This window comes from Protopterus annectens, chromosome 2.part2 (genome assembly GCF_019279795.1).
Source record: "Protopterus annectens isolate FY-2018-M chromosome 2.part2, PAN1.0, whole genome shotgun sequence".
Lineage (NCBI taxonomy): Eukaryota > Metazoa > Chordata > Ceratodontiformes > Protopteridae > Protopterus > Protopterus annectens.
In genome coordinates, this window is record NC_056730.1 from 740,756,624 (window position 1) to 740,782,930 (window position 26,307).

A 26,307-nucleotide genomic window follows, 5' to 3' on the forward strand; every position below is an offset into this window, starting at 1 on the left:
GTACCCCCTCAGCGCCCCCCCCCTCTATTTTGTACTTCCCACAGCATCCAGATCGATTCCTTAGTTTTTGTTTTTTCAAACTTTGTTAAACTCTTCAGCTTTTTCCTTACATTTTTTTTCAGCAAATCCTAACTGTGGGAGAAGTAATTGAATTAAGTTGATCTAAGCCAGTAGTCTGGGGGTCATGCAGTTCTAGATGCCATGAGGTGCATTTTTGAGCTTTTTCTAACCTTTTGATCAAATAATGTCTGAACAAAAATCCTGAGTAAGAAAAGAATATTAGTTTTTTTTTTATGGCAAGGAAGAAGTAAGTTGTGCACAAAGCTTCATGTGCAAAGTTAACAAAATAGTAGTTTCCAATAAAATGAAGAGAGGAATGCTTGCCAGAATGCATAAATCATCTCTGGAAAAAATGTCTGCCCCACTACCCCACAAGAAAAAAAAAAAGCAGAGATCATGTTTGTACCCTTCTGGTGTTAAATTGGGATGAAAGTGAAAGAACAAATGGTCAGATATACTTCAAGTTTCTCCTGTCATACTCACACAAATGTGTATATACATAGAATGTCTCCTCACCCTTACCACCAAATGACAGCCATCTTCTTTGTATTCTTCGGCTGTTAGAATTATACAAAAGAGAAGTAATCAGACACAATAGTATATTTCAGTATGTTGCTGTCAGACATATATGCACAGCATGCACCCTTTCCCACTTCCCACCAATCAGCTGCAAGCAGTGGTCACAGGTTTTATGGTCAATTGAGACTAGGCTGAAGACTTAGAAGCTGACTGGAGAGAAAGCACAACAGTTCAAGGAAATACTCAGGGCTCTAGCACCTCAAGAAGAAGAGGATATAGATGGAGTTGAAGAAGAATGGCAGCACCTCAAAACAGCATGTATGAGGACTACAGAACAGATATGTGGCTGAACCAGGTATGGAAATAAGGTACATAAAGAAAGCTGGTGCTGGAATGCAGAAGTCCAGGAAGTCATCAAAAGAAAGGAGTGCAGAAAAAAGTGGGAAATAGAAAAGATGATCCAGGCTAAGAAGGAATGTGTATTGGCTAACAAACAGGCAAAGAGAAGAGTTGCAATAGCAATGAACAAGGCATCAGAGGTACTCTACCAGATTCTGCAAAGTGATTCAGTAGATGGCACAGAGAAACTCTATCAGGTTGCAAGTCAGGTTGCAAGGCAAACACAGAAAGACAAAGAAGATAGTTAGACACCCTTCATAAAGGATGCTAGCAGCAACCTACTTACCAGTCCATGTGACATCAAAGGCAGACGGAAGGAGTACTTACAGCAACTTCTGAGTGAAGAAAACCCCACAAAAGTTGTACTGCCACATAAACAGCCTACAATGAGAGAAGAAGAGGAGCCCACCCTAGAAGATGTAAGAACAGCACTAAGGAAAATGAAGTCAGGGAAATCAGCAGGCTCAGATGAGGTTGCAGCAGAAATGATAACGATGTTGGGTGAGATAGGGAAGAAATGGCTCCTGAGGATACTCATAGTATGGAGAGAAAGGCGTAACCCAGATGATACAGCAGCAAAGGGGACATTCACAGCTGTGGGAAGTACAGAGGTATTAAACTCCTATCACACTGCGTAAAAGTTTTGGAGAAGGTGACTGATAAAGGAATACACAGAGTAGTAGAAAGTAAGATGAGAAATGAGCAGGGATACAGCACAACTGACCCGATGTTTGCAATGAGACAGATATTTGAAAAGACGTTAGAGATGAGAAAAGAGTCCAACTGGGCATTCCTAGATGTGGAGAAAGTATATGACAAGGTCCCAAGAAAGCTGATTTGGCAGTCCTGCAATGGCTCAAAATCCCAGGAATATGGGTAGTAGTAGTGCAGGTTTTGTACAAGGACACAATGACAAGTATGAACAGTATTAGTTTTCAAAGGATTACCAGTGGGAGTGAATGTGCATCAGGGATCAGATCTGAGCCCACTGCCATTTATAATGAAGTTGGATTATATTAATAAACAGGTCGGAGGAAACAGACGTTGCAGTATGCAGACAATGTGGCATTACAGGCAGACTCTGAGCAAGAACTTCAGTACAGAATAGGGGAATGGAATGCAAAACCGAAGGCACATGTGATGAAACTGAGGTTAAATAAGACAGTTGTAATGTCAGGAAATGGGGGAAATTAGAAGAAGCTGAGAATTGAGAAATTAGAAAAATAGTGGAAAAGGTTAACAGTTTTAAGTACCTCAGCAAGGTGGTTTAGGAGAAGGGAACTCTGAATGAGAAGGTCAATGCCAGAATCAGAGAGGATGCATCTAACTGGAACAGAATGTTGGGGATAGTGTATAACAGAAGAATGACAAAGAAGCTGAAAATAAGGTGAACAAAATAGTTGTGTGACCAGTACTACTGTGTGGTATGGAAATCTGGGGAGTAAAGGCAGAGCAGATGAGGAAGCTAGAGGTGATGGAGATGAAGTGCATGAGGCAAGTGGTAGGATGTACATTGTGGGACAGATGAAAAAATGAGAACATAAGAGCTGAAGGCAAACTAGCTCCAACTGCAGAAAAGATAAAAGAGAACAGACTGCATTGTTTTAGGCACATGTGCAGAAAAGCAGAAGGCGCTCTGGTGAAGATGATTTGGGGCAGACAAGAAAAAGGCAAGATGACATGAGGGTGTCCAGCAAAGATGTGGATGGATTGTTAGAGAAAACCTGCAGCAATCAGACATGAGTGTTGAGACAGGTAGAAGAATGGCACTCAGTAGAGAGAGATGGCAACAGTTGATATGATATTGAGAATAGTGATGATCAAAGGTCCATTTATCTTGATAAACTGATGGCACAAAATCCGATCCAATGAAAAATAAGAAATTGTATGGAACTGGACATTAGGATTTGAGGAAGATTTTCCTAAATTACTGTGATATCTAAATTATCAAAATTATCCAGAATTTTCTTTCTTCTCCATTCTTTTAAGCTTGTCATTTTTAAAGGATGCATTTTAACTGGACTACAATCTGAAGTGACTTGTATTTTCAATCCATTTACCAGAAAGTAGTGATGTGTGAGTATTTACCATGTCAGGAGATCTTCAAGAAGGATTTAACTGTGTACAGGCAAAAGGCTGCTCTTTCTTCTCTGCCTTAAACCTGGTTAAAAATCTCAGTGATTGCATCTGTCCCTGCCTCATGCTAATATCCCCTCTACCAATGCTAATGGGCATTTTTAATTTCACAGTCCATAGTCTGTAACCAAAAATAAAACCAGATGATTTTCCTGGAGAACAAAGCTTCTTTAAGAGGGTTAACTCTGGCAAAAACTTTCTTGAGTAATTCCAGTTATGTTCTTTCAAGGTATACGAGGATAAAATCACAGAAGCATAGTCATAATCAAAGGTAAAGGAAGAGGGAAGGTGGTGCAAGTTATTGACGTTCTTTAGAAATTCCTCTTAAACCTTTGGAGAACTACAGTGTTCACAAATAGTAACCCCATAACATAAGAAGGGATTATAAAGTCCTGCAAGATAATAGCACAGATATTCAAATAAACTTCAAATTTCTCAATGAAGGCATATACAGATACAGGAAATGATCAAGGTTGGGTGCCTTGCATTGAAGCTGAGTTAAATCAAGCTCTACAAATAAAGTGCAGACATCAGCTGTAGTACTTCGTTCAGATGTGGTTACAGTACCAAGTGGGAATGAAAGATGCTGATGGACGTTATACTTACAGAAAACAATATATTTAACTAATCACATAGAATGGGGCTGTTTTGTTACTGACTTGGCTAGCATAACAGCGCAGTAGTTAGCATTGCTGCTTCAGATTTATACATCCTCCTTGTGCTCCTTGTGTCCACATGTGTTTTTGTTGGATTCTCTTGTTTCCTTGCACATCCCAAAAAATGTGCTGTTGTTGAACTAGAAATCCTGCAAATTGTCCATAGGTGTGAATGCCATGTTCTCTGCATTATAGCCACTGAGTGTCTGGTTAGATTCTGGCTATCTTGTGACTCTGAAATAGATTAAGCAGTTGCTCAGGGGATGAATTAATTACTCACTCAATCAATCAATCAATGAGTCAGTCAGTGCTGCTACTTCCATTCCCATTTCAGAAGAAAGAAGATAAAAAGTTCATTTTATACAGATCGTTACCACTCAAAATGTAGAGCGAGAGTTACAGGCATTCCTTAAGTATGTGTACTGGTGCAGTTCTTTTCTCACAAGCAGTTGACTATATCTGGATACATGGTGCGGGATGTATTGCAAATAAATTGTGTCAGATACAGCAAATATTTAGCAAGTGACTTAAAAAGGCAGAGGAGAACGAGTTCTGAAGAGTTAAGGTAACTGCTTTGCGGATATCTGATAGCATGCTTATTTATAATCAGTTCTGTGAACTGTTCAGTGGAACAGCTTTTGAGTCTAGGTTGATCTGCCAAGAATAAAATTATGTTCATCTCCCCATATATAATATAACCAACACTGGGGTCACTTAGAGGAAAACCCTTAAATGTTTTACTGTTGGGCATAGTCTTTACCAAGATATGGTTTCAGCATGATTACATTCAGCCAATTAACCAAGTCCCACAGCTTTCCACATCTGTCATTGTAAGGCTGCCATAACCAATGGCATTCATGATGCAGCAAAAGAATCCATGTCAGGAAGGGAAGTTTGCAGTCATTAAATGTTCCAGTTGCAAAGGTATAACAAAAGCGAGACAGAGAGGAAGACAAACTACTCCACTGCAGTTAACATTATCCTAAAATTATTTTTGCTCCATAGAATATTGCTTAGTTGTAGTTTATAGGTTCATAGGTGGGTACTAGGCTATCTGTCTGAAGGCATTTATAAGCCTAGCCAAAATGTATTGGCTTTCACCATCCCCTTAGATTAGTTCCCTGTGCCTCTGTCCAGCAGAGCCACTGAAGTGATCCCCAAGGTAAACTTTCTGTTTCCCATCCACTCGTCAAGGTTTCTTTTGAAGAGTGTTAGCGAGGAGTTCTGCCTAATGTAGATTGGGATCTTGTTCCAAAGCATGGGGAGTCTCTGGGACAGGAATCTATCCCTCCAGCACATCCTATTTATTGTTTTGGTGAGGTTTAGATCCCTAGAGCGTGTGGCTCGAGGGGATAAGGTTTTCTTTAGGTGGAGCATGTCCATCAATTCTGGGTTGGACATGGCCTTGTATGTCAGGCAGAGATCACCTCTGAGGAGGCAGTATGCAACCGAGTACAACTGGAGTTTCTTCAGTCGAGCTGCATAGGGCATCTGTTTGAGGCCATTGATCCTCTTGGTGTGGTACTTCTGTGGTCTTTCCAGCTGTTGCAGGTGTCTTGTAAGGTACATCCCAAATGGGGCGTTGTACTCTAAGATGGGTCTGATGAGTGATGAGTAGAGGGGCACAATGACCTCTTTTGATCTGGATGCGAACCCTTTTGTATTTAGGTGGGCCACGAAGAAGGATTTTCTAACCACTTTGGCAATGTGATTATCAAAGGTGAGATTACTATCTACTTGGGTCCCCAGATCCCTTATTACGTCTTCCGTATTTAGGGGACTACCACCTATGTGGTAGTTTGTGGGTACTTTGTTTTTTTCCAAAGGGGATGACTATGCACTTTTAGGCATTTAGCTTGAGGCCATGATTTTGACACCAGGTATCCGTCTCAGTGAGACCCTTTTGGAGAATGTCTTTGTCAGCCGGAGAGTCAATTATAGCCCCCAGTTTGCAGTCGTCTGCGAACTTGGTCAGCCATAGTCCTCCTGTGCTTGCCTGTACCTCTGAGAAGTATATGCTGAACAGGAGGGGTCCTAGGAATGAGCCCTGGGGAACACCATTTGTAACTGGTTTAGAGACGGACCTAGCTCCCGCAACTCTCACCATGTGGGATTTATCCATGAGCCAGTTGGCAACCCATCTTGTGATGTAGGGGGTTTATGTTTAGGCTGGTGAGCTTGTCTAAAATACCAGAATGGGGAATGGTGTTGAAGGCCTTAGCGAGATCTAGGTAGGCAGTGTGTACCCTCTTTCCCTCGTCTATAGCCTTGGTAACTGTCTCAAAGAAGTCCACCAGGTTTAGGAGGCATGATCTACCCTTAACAAAGCCCCACTGGGTAGGGTCCAGTGTTTGGAGGTTCACAATGTCTCTGTTAATGAGTTCCATGATGATGTGCTCCATAGCCTTGCAGACCAAGCTAGTCAGGCTTATAGGGCGATAGTTCCCAGAGTCTGTTGTGGCTCCATCTTTGTGGAGTGGAATACCCATTGCTGTGCACCACTCTATGGGTATGTAGCCTGTGGAGAGGCTGAGTTTGAACAGTGTGTTTAGGTGAGGGGTTAGTTCATCTTTGAGCTCGTGTAGGACGAAGCCTGGGATGCCGTCCAGTCCCATTGATGCTTAGTTTTTGGCTTTGGAGAGGGCTGTTTTAACCTGAGTGTCTGTGATTTCAGGGACTCTACATTCTTCTGGTATGGTTATGGACCCTTTTGGGGGTGAGAGTGGGAGAAGTTTGCGCTGAACCTGTCTGCCAGGATGTTGGCGATATCGGTCATTCCAGTGTATTTTGTGCCATTCTGCACTAACTCTGAGCAGATCTGAACATTGCCACTTAGATCCTTGACATAGCTAAAGAATGCCTTGTGGTTATCTTTGGAGTCCTTGGCAATTTTTCTTTCAAAGCTCGCCTTGGATGATTTTATGAGGGATCATAGTTTCTTGCTGATACTGATCAGGGAAGTCTTCCCTTCTTGGGATTTTACTCTTTACTATACTAGTTTCCTCCTTCTATTGTATAGCTTGTTTATGGCAGGAGTCCACCAGACTGGTTTCCTTTTCTTGGAGGAGTGAGTCTTGGTTTTGCTTGGGATGGGACGATCAATGCATTCTTGTAGCTGACCGTAGAATGCATTAGTAAAGGATTTTGCAGCTTGGACAGTGTTATCCTTCAGCATGGAGGCTTTGAAACTTTCCACCTCGGTCTTAAGTAACGGGAAGTTTGCTTTTGAAAAGTTTTTCATGGTGGCTTTCTTGTCCGAGGATGGGGGCGGAATATGGATATCCAAAGTGATTTGTTTATGGTCAGGTCTAACCAGCGAGGGGTTGACCTCTGGTGTGGAACACCGGTCGCCCATGTTGGTGATGACCAGGTCCAATATGTTGTCACCTCTGGTGGGAGTGTTGACCAGTTGAACCAGGGCATTTGAGTTTATAAATTCTAGGAAAAGTTGGGTAAGGGAGTAAGTACTTGAGTAGTTCTCCCAGTTAATGTTTGGGTAATTGAAATCACCCAATATTAGGGTGTTTTGTAGGACCTTTATGTTTTCCAGTGTTTCCAGAAATGCGGAATGGGGGTCCTGGGACATGGTGGGTGATCTGTAGCAAGCTACAATTTGAATTGCAGTTTTGCCCATTGTTAGTTGCACGTGGATGATCTCTGAAGCATCGTGCTGTGCCACTAACCTGGAGATGTGGGTATCCTTGATGAATATGGATACACCCCCCGCCTTTTGTATTTCAATTTGGGTTCTGTGGCCGAAATGTATGGTATGAGTTGTAGCCTGGTAGTGTTGGGGTGCTCTCTGGAGCCTTAAACCAGGTTTCTGTTACTGCACATATATTGATTTTCTCCATACTGAGGAGTGCCTCGAGTGCATGCATTTTGAGGTTTAGACTTCTGGCATTGAGTAGCATTGCCCTCAGTTTTTTGTTACTTGTGCTATTTACGGTGGTGGGTTTGTCTTTTGAGCTTTGCCTAAAATAGGCAGTATGGGGGTGGCAAGAGCCTTGGCAAGTATTCGAAAGCCTAAGGGTGACAGGTACAAGCCACCTCTAGCGAAGCAGCATGGCTTGTCAAGCATGTCATCCCAGGTGGACAGGCACTGGATCCCCTTTGAATGACACTAGAAACTTAGCCACTTGTTGAAATCGAGAATTTTTTCTTTATACCGTGGTATCATTCTTGGTGAGGGCAGGATGCTGCTCAGGGTCAGGGTCATACCGGCCTGGGCTACATGATCAGAGAGCTCTTCCATGTCTCTTTTCATGTAGTCCAGGGAGGTATGGCTCAGGTCATTCACACCAACATGGACAATGACAGAGTCATATTTGTACTTATTCTGGAGTGACCTGAGTGCTTGTGTTATGTGGCAGATCCTGGCACCTGACAGGCAGCTAACAGTAACCTTCTCCTTATTCAGCCTAGTGAGTGGGATGTCAGTGTGCCTGACTATAGAGTCACCTATTACTAGTATGTTGGGTATGTTATTTTGCCTTAAGGGCTGTGATTGCATGGCACACTGGTTTTGTGAAGTATATGTGTCATGGTTTGTGTTGGGGAGCTGGAGGTTGCTTGGATGTTTGCTTTGGAGGTCTCTGTTGGTTTTGCAGATTTTTATTTAGAGCCTCCAAGTATGTTTTCATGTATTTATGTGTGTTTTTTGCCAGTGCTGGTTTAATGGGTCTATGTAAGACCGGTGGTGTGATGCAAGTATTTCCCTTCTCCTCTTGACTGTCTGATCCAGTCTTGGGTTGAGAGAGCTTAGCCTCTAGTTTGGCTGTATAACTGCATCTCTTGCATGTATTAATGTTTGGTGGTAGGAGGAGAGGGTTGCCTGTGTACATGAGGCAGTTGTAACATTGCCTCAAAATGCCCAGATTCACCAGTTGGACTGGAGAGTACACCTGAAACTGCCCTTTGGACATGCCTGGATAGGTACAGTGAACTGTTTTGAGCAAGTGCCAGGCTGAGAAATGAATGGCTTGAGTGCTTAAGTTGAAAGTTTGTCTAGTTCCAAGGGAAAAATTGAAGAGGAGACTTTGTGGAGCTAGGAATAGTTTTATCCTAGCTAACCGGTGCTGCTCGGCGCGCATAACTGGGCAAATATGGTATTTATAGCAGGGAAATGAAAGAGATAGAAATTAGCCCAAAATGGCCAATAAACTACAAATTTCTGGGCTGAAACCACTCCTCCAGGGACAGATAGGCTACTCAAAGCTCCCCTCTCTCACAGGTGAACAGAGAAATTTCCTTCTATCCAAGTAAGGTATGGGCAAACACAGAGATTTGTAACACAGCCCTGAATTCAGCACTAACCTGAAAACTGGACTATACTAGCTTAGAGATTTTAGTGCCTTGAAACTCTTCAGTGCCTTTCAGTTTTTAATTTCCATTTTTCCTTGCTACAGGTTGTGAAGGTGGTACCATACTTTGCTTATTCAAGTCTTGTATTATTGCAGAAAGACATTTTTCTCAGACTGAATGACAGCCTGCATGACATAATGTCAACATGCCACTTTATGCAGTTTTCACTATTAGTCACTGCCCTTAATTCTGCATTTAAGACAGTCTTGCAGATATCAGTAAAGTGCAGTAACACAAGTGACTGCTAAAATTAATTTATTTTTTCAAAGAATTCTTTACTGCAGAAATCTTTATATGAAAAACTGTGATAAGTTCTCCATCAACCCTACATAAATAACCTGTTACCTACTCTCATTTTTTTGTCATCAGAGTGTTGCTTTCACCACATGACTGTAAAAGTTATGGGTAGATCAAAATCATGCATGTAACTTTCATTTACCTTATTAATGCTTTGGAATGACAGCTGACAGTCACATATGGATGAGAATAGCTATGAGAGCTTGGCAACGTTGCCACATAAAACAGCATTGTAGGGAGGGTCTGGATTTTTTTTTTTGGATCACAGCTTTGAATACTTAACAAAATCTTTTTTGTATGGAAGAAAATATAAAAGGACCATGGACCACTTTTAGCAGCTTACACTTTGTATTAGTCAGAGTAATTCATTGACAAAGAAATATTGGCATGGCTTCCAGAGACTTTCTAAGAGGCCAGTGAGTCACAGTGCTGTTGCAGAAAAAACACATTTCTATTATGCCTAGGCTGTATCATATTAAGAAGACACAAACTACATTGTGGGAACAAGAAAAATAGACTACAAAACAAAATCACATCAGTCTGGCAGTTACCTTTATTTTGGTATATAATAAATTAAAATATAATAAGAACTACAATATGAATCATTTTGAGTAATTTTGATACATTAGTATAGCATTGAATATCAAGGCTCGTTTTTTCTTTGTGTTCAATTGTAATTTATTTATTTATTTAGGCTACACAAGTGCAAACATGCATGTTATCATAAACATTAGTGATCAAAGATATACTATTTCTTCCAATCCGTGAAATATTAAAACTTGCATCATTATTGCTCATAACTGATAGCTCAAATACACAGAGGCATATTCGAACATGACAAGCAAATGAAACAAATGAAAAAAAAAAGAAAAAAGCTAAAAACATTTTTTTCCACTGGGCAATCCTGCCTGCATTCCTATATGGGGGGTGGTCTTCTCCACATTCCCACTACTTTCTGAGACCAGTACATCTCAAAGAAAACGATCATTCACAGACAGACAGTTAAAAAAACTGTCTTCACTCAATATTGGAAATGAGAACAGAGCACACAAAATACATTTCTGTTTGAGAAGTAAGCTATAATTGCTATGTGAAACAAGCAGAAGAGCATAAATGACTGCCACTTCGAGCTATTATGCTCTGTCATATGCGATACAAGCAACTGACTGTAAGCCCTACTGTACTTTTCAAATCCATGTCGCTGGTCTAAATGCAAGTAATATGCCTAATGCCTGGAAAGGCAGCACACAGAATTAAAATTACGAGCCTTAAAAAATTTTTTCCTGTAGTCTTGGATGCTATCCTGTCTCTACTTTTGTTTTCCTATAGTGTGATTGTAAAAAAGTCACTTAATCAGTGCTGCCAGGGTACCCCTGAAAAGGGACTAATGTACATACAAATGTTTAACTAGTTAATAAATATAAAAATAAATAAATAAACAATGCAGCTGTTAATGGGTGGGATAAACAAAGAATTCCTGACCTTCAAATTAAGATGATTTTAGTCATCTAATTTACCTGAAGCCACTGCTAGACAGTGTTCCATCATCAGAGTAACCCCTCAGAATCCAAAACAATCCTCTAGTCTGCTGCCTCCCCCTTTTTTAACTTTGTCCCATGAAATGTTGAATGCTACATTTGCAGTTAAGGAGTAATCTTGTAGGACTTCTCTGTAGTAATTAGGTGCACTGATACAAAATAAGTTCAGGCAGTTCCAGTCGATCATTTTTTTTAATCATTACTGAAATCCAAATCTTGTCCAGGTAGCCACCAAACCTAATGTTTAACTTCAAAGACTATATATACTTACTGCCTGCCTGACAACATATGCTTTGATGCTATTAGTCTTTGGCTAGAATATGGTGTGTCTCTGAATCTATTGTGTTTCATTAAAACTGCATTACTGCACCTCAAAGCCCTTCCTTCATCCTTCTGAATGAGCAGCCATTTGTAAACTGATTTGTCTGTGAAATGCAGTGCATTAACTGTTAGTTGTTTTCTGGTAATTCATTTTAACAAACACATACGTGCTTAGCTAAAAGTGAAAGGAACACAAATTCTGAAGTTTTAACCTTGTGATGCACTTTATGGACGTTTGTATGCTTAAACTCAGTTGTGCCTCATTCACAAAACACAGTGAAGTACAGATTAAATTATTTCTACTCTATCATGACTTTACTTTTAGTAATTGCATCTTTCAGTGGTGTTATATTGTTCTGCCTCTGTTATTTTCTTCATATGATGTTTCCTTCATTTTTCCATGCTGTTTTCCATCTGTCTGGGATATGTACAATAACATATAGAAAATAACGTTTTGTTTAAGAGGGTTACTTGAGTGCCAAGGATTCTGTGCAAAATATGTATAAAGATAAATGAATTGTTTGTACCAATGCTATTGTTTTTGACCTAGGAAATGTGGGGGAGAAGACTGATAGAATGAGTACATTTCATTGCGGGGGATTTTGATGGCATGTCTCTTTTTTGTGTGTTCCTAGGAGTCTGAAAGAAAAGGATTTATGAACAAATTGTATGCTATCCAAGAGGTGTGTGTCAGTGTCCAGAATGCCCTCGATGAAGTGGCTTCCTTCGGAGAAAGGATCAAAAAGTGAGTGCTGACACATGTTTTCAGGGCTGCCTCCTCTGACTGTGCTCACATTTCTTTTCAGGCGCTGTACAAAATGTTACATTTTTGGCAGTGAGCACTTCTTCTGGATGATGTATTGCTAAAAGCCCATCATTAGTTAGCTTCCCTTATGCTGGCCTTTGGTCTGTGAAGGTCCTGAATTTCAGATTCGTCTACAATTTATCTTCCTAAACACTAGTTTCAGGGCTCAGGGCTTTGAAGTAAGAAATAAAAGATTGCCCTTCATTTGGAGCAGGCAGGTCTTAGCTTTTCTCTTTCATTTAACTTTTTTTAACTTAAAGGCACAGAACCAGACAAAACATTTTCTGAGTTATGAAGAAAAGAAACTATAGTCACAGACTGCTATAACACATTTTGTTACATAATTTAGTGCAGTACTGATATTTTTAGAAGTGTATGTTTTATCACTACTGAACATATTTTTGCAGATGGCATTAATTCACTTGTTTTTGTGGTATAATTCCATCTTTCACAAAAATGAACATGATGGATCTGTGAACTCAGAAACTGACAAGCACAGCAAAGTAACCCATTTTCACTGATAGTTTTTGTCTCCTTCAAGCCTGACATTGTTTTGCTCTTTCTTCCATCTACTTGTCCCTTTGTCCTGACTGTTTCCCTTTGATTAACTTCATGTGTTGTATGACTTCCAGTGCCTTTAAACTTCATACCAAGTTAGGCAGTGGCAGATGTTCTTCCTCTTAATCTATGTTTGATTAACTAGGAGCCTAGAACTATTTGTTATCAAGTGCTGCACATGTACTAGAATTGTTGTAGTGCTCAGAGGCAAAATGAAATCATGTCTGTAGTGTGTGTGTGTGTGTGTGTGTGTGTGTGTGTGTGTGTGTGTGTGTGTGTGTGTGTGTGTGTCTGTCAGTGCATGCACAAGTACATGTTTGTGAAGCATGTATGTACGTGTGTGCCTCTGTGCACAAGAATGCACACCACTGTTCATGCGTATATGTCTGTAGGCTCATGCACAAGTACATGTGTGTGTGTGTGTGTGTGTGTGTGTGTGTGTGTGTGTGTGTGTGTGTGTGTGTGTGGGTGTGCATGTGTGTGTGTGTGTTTGTTTGTATACGTATTTGCATGTGCACACACTTGTACTCGTGAGCATGAGGGTACTTGTATGTGTACATGTTTGAAGCCTACTGTGTTTCCATTTTCTGCTCTACATCTTTAACACTGAAGAGTGGAACTTTGATAACTTCTCCTAATGTAAAGGACGCCTTCACATTGTAAAAGCCATATCCATGAATCAGTGATGCTAGGTTTGTAGTAGTGAGATAGGGCAACCAGACATGAAACAAAAGTAAGTTCTTGGGATCCCAGTAGCTTTGGCAGCACTACCAGTCCCCACACAGAGAATATAATGAAAATGCTTCTTTTTATTCCCATTTACTAAAAAAGATGCACAAATGCATTTGTCACAGTAGCAGGTATCAGTATATTGTGCTTTGTAAACAAGAATGGACAGACACATCTTGAAGAAGGATGCATTATTTGAAGATGATCTGGGGATTTTTACAAATCTGTAAGAATCACTACTGTTTTCTGATGAAACATATTCCCAGTGCAGTATTGTGCCATCGTCTTCTGGCATAATGAATTTCAAAGAAATAAATGAATTCCTATATTTCTGATTTGCTAGGCCTTTACCACATGAGGGCACACTGATATTGTTTTCAGCAGAAACAGTTGCTTTAGTAATACCATGCCTATGAAAATCATGATGGCTCACCTGTTTGTGCTTTCAACTTAGTTCTTTTTATGACCTAACAAAGGAGATTGTAAACTATGCAGAATGAGCATCTCTTTGGCAGTGCCTGTGTTGTAATATATTTTGATATATGTATTTAGGTCCTTGTAATGTATCTAGAATATGAATCCAGTATCTAAAGCCAAAAAGTATCCACTAGAGAAGAAGTACTGAAATCCTGCCTCTGGCAATTATTTGCAATGACCATAGCCATTAATTTTAAATATTATACTTCAATCTTCTTTTAAAACATCTGTGTAGGACAGAAATGAGCTGATCATAACTGATGACTATAGTTGTGCAAAAATTACATTACTGCTAAAATATGCAATTTTTTTAAAATAAATTACTCGTGGATGAATGTCCAGTGTTGCTTGGGAATTTATTAAATATTTCAGCTTTCCCTTTTAAATGTAATGTATTATATTATATTATATTATATTATATTATATTATATTATATTATATTATATTATATTATATGTATTTGTTACATTTGTTAACCAGAGTAGTAGAATAATCCTTAGTGGACCCAGCGGTTGCAACCAGTTTCAAATTTATTTTGAACAACAATGGTTACAAGTTTACTGTACTGGCCTACTGGACCGTATTTGGCCATGACATGAGAGTCTCGTAATAAAAGAAGAAGAGGCGTAATAACAGGAACATTTCACAGTACACACGTCCAGTCATAAACTAGATTGCATATAGTAAATTCACCTTTACCTTCCAAACTCAGTTTCAGATTTATTTAGAACCAGAGTGGGCACAAAGTAGGTATGTTGTCCTAGTGACCATTTTCAGCTATGATGTAAGATTCAAGTAACTGAATGACATTATTAGCAGAAACATTTCACATAAGAATCATGAAGTAGACAGCATATAGCAAATTAAGTGTGAAAACTACATTAAATATAAGGAGTCAAAGTTATAACTGAGTAAAATATAAATGAGAGATTAATTTAAATGTGTTGATAGCAAGCAGTTAGTCTAAGTCAAAGTGTTGTAAATAGGACAGGGGATGAAAGAAGGGCCGGTGAATATGAAAAGGTTAGGTGGGATAGTTCAGACACAGAAGAAAATGACAGAGATAATATGAGGAATGATAAAGAGATACAAAGAAGAGAAGATAAGGTCTATAAGAGAAGTAATTTAAAAAAGCAATTTATAAATGTGAGATCAGTATAAAATAACCAAGTGCTTTACAAAGTTAGATGACATTGCATATATGCATGCATATGCTGGGAAAGAGTGCAAAGACATTTTACAACTACAAGCACTGCTAAGCTGAAATAATCTCATTAACCTCCAACCCTGCTAGCCCTGCAACTTCTCATTTAATTCATGCTCAACTAAATTGTGTACTGCAGTACCTCATGCAACAGCCAAATGCTAGCCTCTCTTGTTTTCTACTTCCACTCTGAATATATATATATATATATATATATATATATATATATATATATATATATATATATATATATATGAGAGAGAGTTCACAATAGTGTTTTGCCAATACTTTGTTATGTGATTATCAAACCACTGTATGGTTATTTTTGCTTTACAAATTCTCCTGACTGTTTGTATATTTTGTTTTCTTACTGCAGGTTTCATTCTTATTTTTTTCACTGCTTTAATACTAAACTTTTTACCTTGTATTCTGCAGTTACTCTCGGAATTTAACTGAAATGTGTCCACTATGGATCAGTCCACTACCCGTAATAGTGAATATATACAAATAAATTAAACTCAAATAGACAGAGTCATAGGATTATAGGAAATTCAAGGCAAGTACATCTAGAGGTCATTTAAACCTTGCAAATACCTACCCTTATGAAGTACCCCCCTTCCCCTGCTTCCAGAAGGGAGAAACTGTTTAGGCCAGAAATTAATTTGTGGATAGCCATTCACCGATCATGACTCATCTTAAAAGGTGTAAGAGTGTCACAGTGTTTTACATGTAAAGGCAATATGTTCCAGAGATGGAGTAAACGTTAGATAAAGTATCTGTCCCTCTGGCATGTTTTGTTTATATGTTGGTGAAAGATTAAATCCATAGTGTGAGTGTTTGTGGAGCCATTTGTCTTGAATTGGTGTAAGAAATCGAGGAGGATTAGTTTCTTTGTGGCACAGTCTGCAAGACACAGCTCTCTCCACTGCTGCCTATAAGAAACACAGCTTGTCTTGATAATTAAGAATCCTGAAACCAGTAATCTTTTTAGTTAAGAATTTCTGGGGCCTTTCTTACTGTGTGATGTGTCTGGACAGTTACTTGCTGTTGGAGCCATTGTACTCTACAATAGGTCTAATTAGAGCTGAGTACATATGGATGATAACTTCTTTGACCTGGATGAGCTGCCTTTCCATATCAATTACACTGGGTAGAAGGATTTTCTGACTCGCAGTGCTACACAGCGATTCGGTATGATGGGGTTGTTGAACAAGGTGCCAAGATCCCTCACTACTGTGCCACTTTGAAATTGGGTAATGGCTATAATGTAAATTATAGACAAGGGTTGTTTACCAAATATAATGATACTGCACTTTTTGCATTTCATTGTAGCCCTTTTTCTGCATCTCGCTGATTTTTAAGGAATAGTTCTTGCTATAATACTTCTGTATTAGGAGTCATCAAATGATGTCACCCAGCTTACAGCTTTCAGCAAATTCAGTTAGCCTTTGATCTGGCTTTGGGGTTTGAAGATCACAAAGGTATATGCCAAAAAAGGTGAAGTCCCAGTACTAAGGCCTGTATTACACTGCTAGTTAGCTTCTTGCTATCTGAAGTAGCACCTTGCAGCTTAACTATTTGGGTCCTATCATTCATTCGATTTGCTGTCCACTTACCATGTAACGATATATATTTAGGTCTTTTAGCTTATTTATAATACCAGCATGGGGGATGATGTCAAATGCCTTGCCCAGATCCAGATATGCTTTATGGACTAAATGACCCCCTATTCATTGCCACTGAGAGCTTTTTGAAGAAGTTTACCGAATTCAGTAGACCTACCCTACTCTTGTCAAAACCAAATTGTTGAAGGTCTAGATGTATGAGGTTTTTGATGTCATATTTTAAGAAGTCAGATGTGATGTATTCCGTGTGTCTTTGCAGATTATGCTACTTATGCTGATAGGCCTATAGTTCCCCTAAGTCTGTGGTAACAGGAAATAAATTCTCCTCACCACTACTAAAGACACCGAGGGCAGACAAATGAACAAAGAAAAAACCTTAGGTGTCGTCCACAGCTTCAGGCTTCAGACTGTTAAAACACAATTTATTAATCGCTTAAAAAGTGAAGCTGACAGGATGTAAACTTCACTAGAATATGATGAACTGAAAATAGTTAAGTATCCAAGCAGTTGTCATCCACAGCTTCAAACTTCAGGCTGTTAAAACTCAATTTATTGAAAGCTTAAAATGTGAAGCTGACAAAATGCAAACTTCACTGAAATAATTAGCCTAGTAATTAACATCCACAACTTCAAGCTTCAAGTTGTTAAAGCACAGTTAATAGATGCTTTGTAAGCAAAGCTGACAAAAACATATACTTCACTGGAGTGTAAAAAGCTGATGAAATTGTCCAAACGATAAGCGCTTTCGGCAGATGCCTTCTTCTGATCGTATAAAAGTGTGGTTAGCTCTTCCTGTTTATAAAGGAAACACACTCAAGAGCTGGTAGCTAATTGTCTTTGATGTTCTTAAAGGCACAGGACAAAAATAAATGTTCAAAGTGGAGATTTGTCTCCTATAATGTAGTTCAATGTTATAGATGCTAGAATCATGTATTAATGTTTGGTAGATTTCTTCTAGATTTTAGAACAGGTCTGAGAGGTACTATTGTATTAAGACCTGGGGGTCGATTGGCTCTAAAATTATTGATCCAAAAGATCTCTCTCAATTCTGTCCTGTTATGGACATCTCCTTCACTGATGTTTTGGGTGACCACTTCCACAGCTTTAAACAAGAAATTATTTTATGAGTAGGATGGACCAATATGTGTGCTGCTAAGGCATTATGTGGAACTTTCTGATCAATGTCTCTGACATGTCGTAGAATACGATCTTTTAGTCGTTGGTCAGTTTTACCAAGATAAAAAGCTTGGCACTTGCGAACGGTAGCCAAATAGATAATATGGCTAGTAGTACAGTCAGCATAAACATCGAAATGAAAGTTACGTCCAGAAACTGGGTGGAGGAAAGTATTACTAGTATCTCAGTAAGGACAAGCTTTGCATCTGCAGCATTTAAAAGTACCTTTGCGGTCTGATAGTGGACCACCATGTTTAAAGCCATCTTTATGGCATAGTAATCTCTTGATATTCTTTTTATTCTTATAGAGAAACCTGGGTCTCTCTCCAATGATGTTCTTTATTTTGTCATCCACTGTCAGAATCGGCCAAACTTTCCTGATCACTTAACAGACCTGTCGATTGTCTGAACTGTAAGTAAGCATACATCTAAGTTGTTGAGGTGTTGTGTCATTAGATTGTCTTCGTGAAGCTTGTTCAGACCTCTCTGAGTAATAAGGTTGACCTCTTTGCTTTCGATAGGCTTGCACCTGTGAAATCGGTGGAAATGCCATGGAACAACTAGTCACCATCCCCACAAGAGGAGAAAACATACTTGATCTCATCATCACGAACATGGGAGCACAATGTTCAACACCGGAAGTATACCCCTCACTGGTGAGATCAGATCACAAACTAATCTCGCTGGAGGTCCTCATCCCACCCCCACCTGAAATAAAAAAGACCACAGTAAAGAACTTCTCGAAAGCCGACTTCACACTTCTAAAGACTAGTGTGGTCTCCTTTAAGGCCCCGAGCGCGGAAAACAGTACTCAAGCCGCTGAATCACTTACAAATGCCTTCTACCAGCACCTGCAGGACTGCATGGATAAGGCAATCCCAAGCAAAACAAAGACTCTTTGTACCAAAGGCAAGCGTCCAGTCTGGTGGACCCCAGCCATAAACAAACTCTACAACAAAAGGAGGAAGCTACTACAAGATAGAGCAAAATCCTTAAAAGGTAAGACACCCTTGATCACTATAAGTAAAAACTAAGAGCTCTCATAAAATCATGCAAAGCAAATTTTGAGAGAAAAATAGCTAAAGACTCAAAAAGACAATCATAAGGCCTTCTTTAGCTATGTTAGAAACCTGGGAGGAACCTCCCAGATATGCTCAGAACTAGTTCAAAATGATGTGAAGATTACTGATCCTACAGACATTGCCAACATACTGGCTGACAGGTTCAGTGCAAACTTTTCCCCCTCCCCCAAAAGGAGAGATATCTATACCAAGCGATAGCAGCCCCCCAAACTTCTCCAACGTCCTAGTGAGAACTGCTCTCCAAAGCAAAAACACAGCATCCATGGGACCTGATGGTGTCCCCGGCTGTGTGCTCCACGAACTCAATGAGGAATTAAACCCACAGCTAGGACAGCTGTTTAATCATAGTCTTACCTCTGGATCGCCCAGGAGTGGCGCACTGCAACTGTGGTCCCACTTCACAAAGGCGGTGCCTCCACCGACCCTGGAAATTACCGCCCATTAGCTTGACAAGCCTTATCTGCAAAGCCATGGAGAGGATCATAATGGACCTCATAAATAAAGACATAGGGAATTTGCAGACTTTGGATCCATCCCAGTTTGGCTTTGTCAAAGGCAGATCATGCCTTCTAAACTTGGTTGACTTTTTGAAACAGTCACCAAAGCCATTGATGAGGAAAGGCAGTCCATACAGCCTACCTCGATCTGGCGAAGGCCTTCGATACAATACCCCACTCGGGTATCATTGAAAAACTCATCAGCTTAAATGTTAACCCATACATCACAAGATGGGTTGCAAACTGGCTGAGTGACAGAACCCACAGGGTCAGAGTTGCTGGCGCCATGTCAGACTCAAAGCCTGTCACAAGTGGTGTACCACAGGGCTCAGTCCTGGGCCCACTCTTGTTTGGCATCTACTTTTCCGAAGTACAAGCAAACACAGGAGGGTTATGGCTGACAAAGTTTGCAGATGACTGCAAACTGGGCGCCATAGTAGAAAACACATCTGACACAGATATCCTTCAGAAGGGTCTCACAGAAACGGATAACTGGTGCCAGAGCCAAAGTTAAATGCCAAAAAATGCATAGTCATACCCTTCGGGAAAAACAAGGTTACCCCTAGCTACCAAATAGGTGGCAATCCACTGAGCATAGAAGAAGTTATCAGGGACCTGGGGACCCAGGTTGATAGTAGTCTGTCATTCGACACCCATGTAGCTAAAGTAGTTAGGAAGACCTTCTACATTGCCCACCTTATCATGAAGGGATTCTCATCTAGATCAAGGGAGGTCATAGTCTCCCTATACTCATCACTCATCAGACCAATGATTGAGTAGATCCATCAGAGCCACAAGGGCGGGAGACTTAAACCTTGACACGGCTATTAATAGGACGTGCTGGAGGGATAGATTCATCACCCAAAGACTCCCTATGCTGTGGAATAAAATCCCGGTATATGTGAGGCAGAGCACCTCGCTGGCCTTGTTCAAGAGAAATCTTGACCAATGGATGGGAGATCGCAGATATACCCCAGGGATTACCTCAGTGTCACTGCTCAACAGAGGCACAGCAAAATAATGGGTATAGTTCCCCATACTAAAGGGGTGGCGTAAGCCACAAAACTATGGGCTAGGCTTGTAAATGCCCTCGGGCAGATAGCCTAGTATGAACCTATGAACCTATGAACCTATAAAATTATTTTCCTGGTAAGCCCTAACCTTCAAATATCTACGTAGATTGGATTGCTCTTCCAAGAATTCCTCCTCATCAGTACATAGTCTTGAGACTCTTAAGATTTGGATGTCAAAGATGTTATCAAAAATATGTCTTGGATGCATGCTCTGCCTGTGTAAGAAATGATTTTGCCAGGTCTCTTTCCTATGCACCCCAGTAGAGAGACCTTGAATTGGATGTAAACGTATCTTGACATCCAAGAAATCTATGACTGAGGATGAGTGTTTCATTTTGAACTCAAGGAAGTCAGTGCTGTTGTTAATAAAGCTGACAAAAAGATCCAATTGGTCAATACCTCCTTTCCATAAACAAAAAACATCATCCACAAATTGCCCATAATAGACAAGTTCATTCTTCCAGATATTTCCATCACTGAAGATTGTTTTAAATTCCCACTCAGCCAAGACCAAGTTTGAATAACTGTTGGCACATGGAGTTCCCATGGCTACACCCCAGGTTTGCAAATAAAAGGTATCTCCAAACATAAAGATGTTATTCTCGAGGACTAATTCCAGCAGAGAACAAAGAGGTTCCGTTGTTAAATTATTTGCACACCTGGGGTGCATAGGAAAGAGACCTGGCAAAATCATCTTAATTATCTCAATGATCTCATCTTAAATGTAAAAAAATGTAAACAAATGTAGTGTAGTTCATTTTGGTAAAAAAATAGTTTCATATACTGTATAGAGATGCACCCGTCCAATCGGACAATGTTGTAAGGGATCTGGGTACTCTTGATGATAATTCCTTATTATTTGACCTTCATGTCTCTACAGTAATATGGAAATCCTTTTATCTGGCCCATCTATTTTCCAAAGGCATGTAAACTAGATCCTGGGAAGTCTTAATTCCCCCTATAGTCATGTATTATTAGGCACGTTATTGAATATAATGGATTTTTTGGCATGCATTTATCTAAACATATTGCACAACTTGATACACCTCAGAGATTCATAAGTAAAAAGAATAATGGCCTCAAAAATCGTATTTATCAGGAGAGACTGGCAACCCTTTCTTTGTACTCAGTCTCTTACAGACTCCTCCTTGGAGATCTATGTCTAAACTTTCATGCCATGAAAGATCCATCCCTATTTAATCTCCTATTCCTTCTCAGAAGTAAGGGTACATCAAATACATAGTTAAAGAAACTAAACCTTCATCAGCAAATAAATAAGATACATTGGCATGCTAGATTCATATCCCAACATATCCCTCGCCTCTGGAATAAACGTCCACTACAAGTCAAGCAGTGTAGCACCCTTGCCACCTTCAAGGTGAACCTAGATAATTGGATGGGCAGCCTCAATTCTTCTTCTGGTTTGTTTTGTCTTGCCCTCCTTGAAGCTAGAGGGAAATTATGAACAGGTTTTTTTGACTAGACATGAAATAGTCTGCAGACCAATTGTCTAGTACATACCTATAAACCTGTATATGTAAGTTACCAATTGGATGAAAGGGTAAGCATTGCAGTTTGCATACTTACATGAAAAGAAACATTAATGGCACAAGCATGAGAAGGATGAAGAAGTATTCATCATGGGAAAGCTACCCATCCCATACAACAAGAGAACAGTGTTTCATGACTGAATAGAATTTGAATGCATAGTGAGGTGAAGAGATTCAAGGGAAAAAGGAATAGTCTTCTTGATATATAAAAATGTAGTGCATTACTACCCATAAATATTGGTGTGTAATCTGAAAGACCTGCCTAAAGAGGGATAGGATGGTGGAAAAGGACAGAACATGCAGGCAGTGATGGGGAGAAGTGTGGAGGGATTAGATCATATTAAGATTAGATTAGATTAGATTAGATTAGATTAGATTAGATTAGATTAGATTAGATTAGGAGAAAGGCATAGATTGCACTCAATTTATTTATCTCTGAGTCAAGGAAGGGTAAAGGTGATATGGTAATAGCATTCAAATTGGAAAACTTCCATCAAAAATTAATAGTAACATTTGTAACACTTGGAAGATGAGTGACTCACAATCAAAACAACAATGAGATAATAGCCTGTTACATGGTTAAGGGTTGAAAAAAAGTTGGGAAAATATATATACACCGATTTACACAAACACACACACACACACACATATATATATATATATATATATATATATATATATATATATATATATATATATATATATATATATGTGTATACAGAGAGAGAGAGATATTTGGGATGTATTAGAGCAAGGACTTATGCTATCAAATTGTGCAGAAAAAATTGCATTGACAGGAATTCAGAGCAAGAGAGGGCCCTTACTATTACAGAATGGACTAGAAGGGAACCTCCTTCTGTAAAAGGGAAGCTTTCCAGTGTAGAAGAGAAAACCAAAAAGAGAGATAGGAGGAGCTTTCAACAGAGAAAGACAGACAGAGAGAGAGAGAGAGAGACAGAGGTAATACACTAAAATGCAAAAGTGTACTGAGGCATCAGAGCCTCACCAGAGAGTTTTAGCTGAAGTCCAGTACAAACCCAAAGGAGTTCATAGGAATGAGGTTCTAAGCTAGGTGGAATCTCCAGTAAGTGGAAGAAAGGTACAAACTTGAGAAAAGGAACTGGCAGAAGTTATGTATGTTTCTTGAAAATGGCAATATTAGCGTTTCACTTGGGTTTGAAAAGTCTGCATTATTTTGAACTAGTAAAAAGACTGAAGTATTTTGTATTTTTTGTTATAAATATCAAATACAGTTATTTTGTGTGCTTCTATTGAGATAATAATGCCCAATATACCACAATGGTGGCTGAAACAAGCATAGAACTTTAGTTATGGTTCTCCAAAGCTACTTAAAATTGCTCTATATGAGTTTTTTTTTCTTTTTAACCACCGATGCAAACCTCGCTATTTTAATACTGCATATGAAGCTGTGCTGAACATAGGTTCATATGTGAATACTGGGCTATTTGCCTAAAGGGCCATTTTAAGACTAGCTGTGTTATCCTTATTAGACATTCAGATCAACCTTATCAAGATTTTTATTCCTGTACATCCCAATGTTAAATGAATGTCTCTGGGGACATACCATTGAGAATTGAAAGGAGGCACTTCTGCAGAATAAGGCATTTAAATACTGCCACTGTCCATTAGTGGCATTAAGGTCAGTCCTGGGGTAAATTTCCTTACTCCTATCCACTGATCTAAGTGAAGTTTGAATAGGGACAAGGATGAGCTTGTTTTACATGGCTGGAGAGTTTATTCCAGAGTAGTAGTATCCTCTGAGATATGTACCTGTCCCAACAAACCATTCTTTTACTTGCAGAAAAGGATTAGATCTCTGGATTGGTTATTTCTGATACCATTTGACTTGTGGATGTGCAGTAAGTTCATTAGTACTGGGTCAGAGGATGCCTTATCGGTCAGGCACAGATCACCTCTTTGTAGTCTGCAAATGACCGAGTATAGTGATAGAGCTTTGAGGCGGTCAGTGTAAATCATGTGGTTTAGTCCCTGTATTCTTTTTGTGAGGAACCTCTCTTGAGGCTCTAGTTGTTGCATATGTCTGGACAGGTACATATTAAAGAGGGCATCATACTCATTGATGGGCCTGATGAGGACTGAGTACAGTGGGACAGTGACAGCTCTGGACTGAGAAGATATCCTCCTGCTTATAAGTTGAGCAATATAGAAGGACTTCTCACAACTGCAGATACATGTCGGTCAAATGCTAGGTCACTGTCTACATATGTTGCCAAATTTCTAACAAGTAGAGAGAATCTTAGGAGTGTATTGTCAATGTGGTAGTTTTCCAGAAGATACAATAATGCACTTTTTGGCATTTAGCTTTAGTCCATTAGTCTGATACCAGTTATTTCATTGAGACAGGCCCTTCTAGGGGATGGTGGAGTCTTTTGAGGATTCAGTGACTGCTCCTAGCTTGTAGTCATCCGCAGACTTGGTCAACCAAAGATCCTTGATGATGTTCATCGTGCATACAGCTGCAGTCATAACAGATGGGTTATCCTGCCGTCAGGCGGGTCCTCGATCGGCCGAATTCCATAGTCTAGGTCCGGCGTCGGTTGTCGTCGCTTCTTCCCTGACATCAGTGCGGCAGGGGTATAAAAGAGGCAGCCGACGCCATATTCTTCAGTCTTTCTTGCCACGTGGTGCCCGAAGCAGAAGCAGTTCGCAAGTGCCGGTCGGCCAGCTCCTGAGATTTACGAAAGTATTTCAGCCGAAGTCTTCTTGAAAGCTAAGTACCCCGTTGGGGAAACTTTACTTGCCTCAGACCGATGTCAGACAAAGTTAATAATTGCATTTCTTGTGGGAAGCAAATACCGCATAAGGATTTCCACTCTTTCTGTATACCTTGCTTAGGCCCAGACCACGACGTCTCAGCCTGCCGTTTCTGTGCTAGATTCAATAAACGCACTATTAAGCGTCGGGCAGAGTTCGCCCTTCACTTTTTCGGCAAAACATTTAATTATATTATGTCATCGGATACTCCGACTCCAGTTTTGAGCAAAAAATGCAAAGATAAGGACCGACATACGAGATCCGCACCACCTACTGAAACCACGCTAAGGCCGACTACCAGTTCTCTGGTACTCAGCGAGGCACCTACGCAGCCCCTGACTACTGATGACAATGCATTACCGGTGTCTTCAGTACCCGAGGTCGCAGGCTCCTCGGCCCCCATTCCTACTACAGATCCCGACGCCACTCCCGGCGGGGAAACTCAGAATTTAGACAGGCCTGCCATTTCTCAAGGGGTCTTAAGGCCTTCCTCCTTCTCTATTAAAGCCTTCACTAAATCTAAAGCAGCCATGAAAACCAAAAAACAGGTTCCTCGGACCCCCTCGCAAGGCAACATGCCTAAAAAACAGATGCTTAAAATGGCTGAGGATTTGATTACTCTTATCAGGGGTTCTCAACCCCCCTCTGACAAAAGGCCCAGATTAGAGGAAGACTACCCTTCCTCAGATCAAGCTTCTATTACCTCAGAACTATCTGAGGACCAGGATTATGCCTATTCTCCATTCGAAGACTCTGATGCAGAGGAGTCTATTCCCTCAGTCTCCCCCCCTGAGGACTTCTCTTTTGGGGAAACCCTGCATACATTGAGGGAACACTTTCATTGGGAAGGCCAGGATTACTCAGACTCCAAGAAAAGGCTCAGGGAATTTCTTCTGCTCCCCCAGCATAGGCCTCTGGCTATCCCTCCTGTTTTGGATATATTGGATGATGTGTACACAGAAGCCAGCCTTAATCCTGATTCTTTGCTTCCAGCTCCTGTTAAACCAGACAGGTATTACCGGGTTCCTGATTCTCACCAGTTCCTATATAATAGCCATACTGCTGACCCAGAAACTATTTCACAGGGTCCCAAGGGAATTAAGGCCTCTACTGCTAAAAACCCATTACCTTCAGAGAGAGATTCCAGAGCTTTAGAAAGGTGGAGGAAAAAGGTGTACACCTCGGCCACTTTAACCATGAGGGCATTAAACTGTCAGTTCCATATGTTAAAGTATCAACAGTTTTTGATATCTCAGCTGAAAAGCAAGATGACACAACCAGAACAACCAGATTTAAAAGAGTTGCAGGATTTGTTGCATGGTGCAGAGCAAGTGGGTAAACATACCTTGCAGTGTGGTTTTGATGCTTTAGAGGCCTCATGTAGAGCTGCTGTTACGGGGTCTGTTATACGTAGGCATGCTTGGCTCAAAGAGCAAACATTACCA

At 40.1% G+C, this 26,307-nt stretch overlaps 1 protein-coding gene across 1 annotated transcript in view; it reads left to right on the top strand.

Annotated features, from left to right (window-relative positions):
- MCTP1 (multiple C2 and transmembrane domain containing 1) overlaps positions 1–26,307 on the top strand; it is a 3,344,116-nt gene that overhangs the window by 3,212,155 nt on the left and 105,654 nt on the right. Inside the window, exon 24 of the mRNA XM_044064134.1 lies at positions 11,929–12,035. Within this exon, the coding sequence (XP_043920069.1) occupies positions 11,929–12,035 (107 nt within the window). The remainder of the gene's footprint in view (positions 1–11,928; positions 12,036–26,307) is intronic.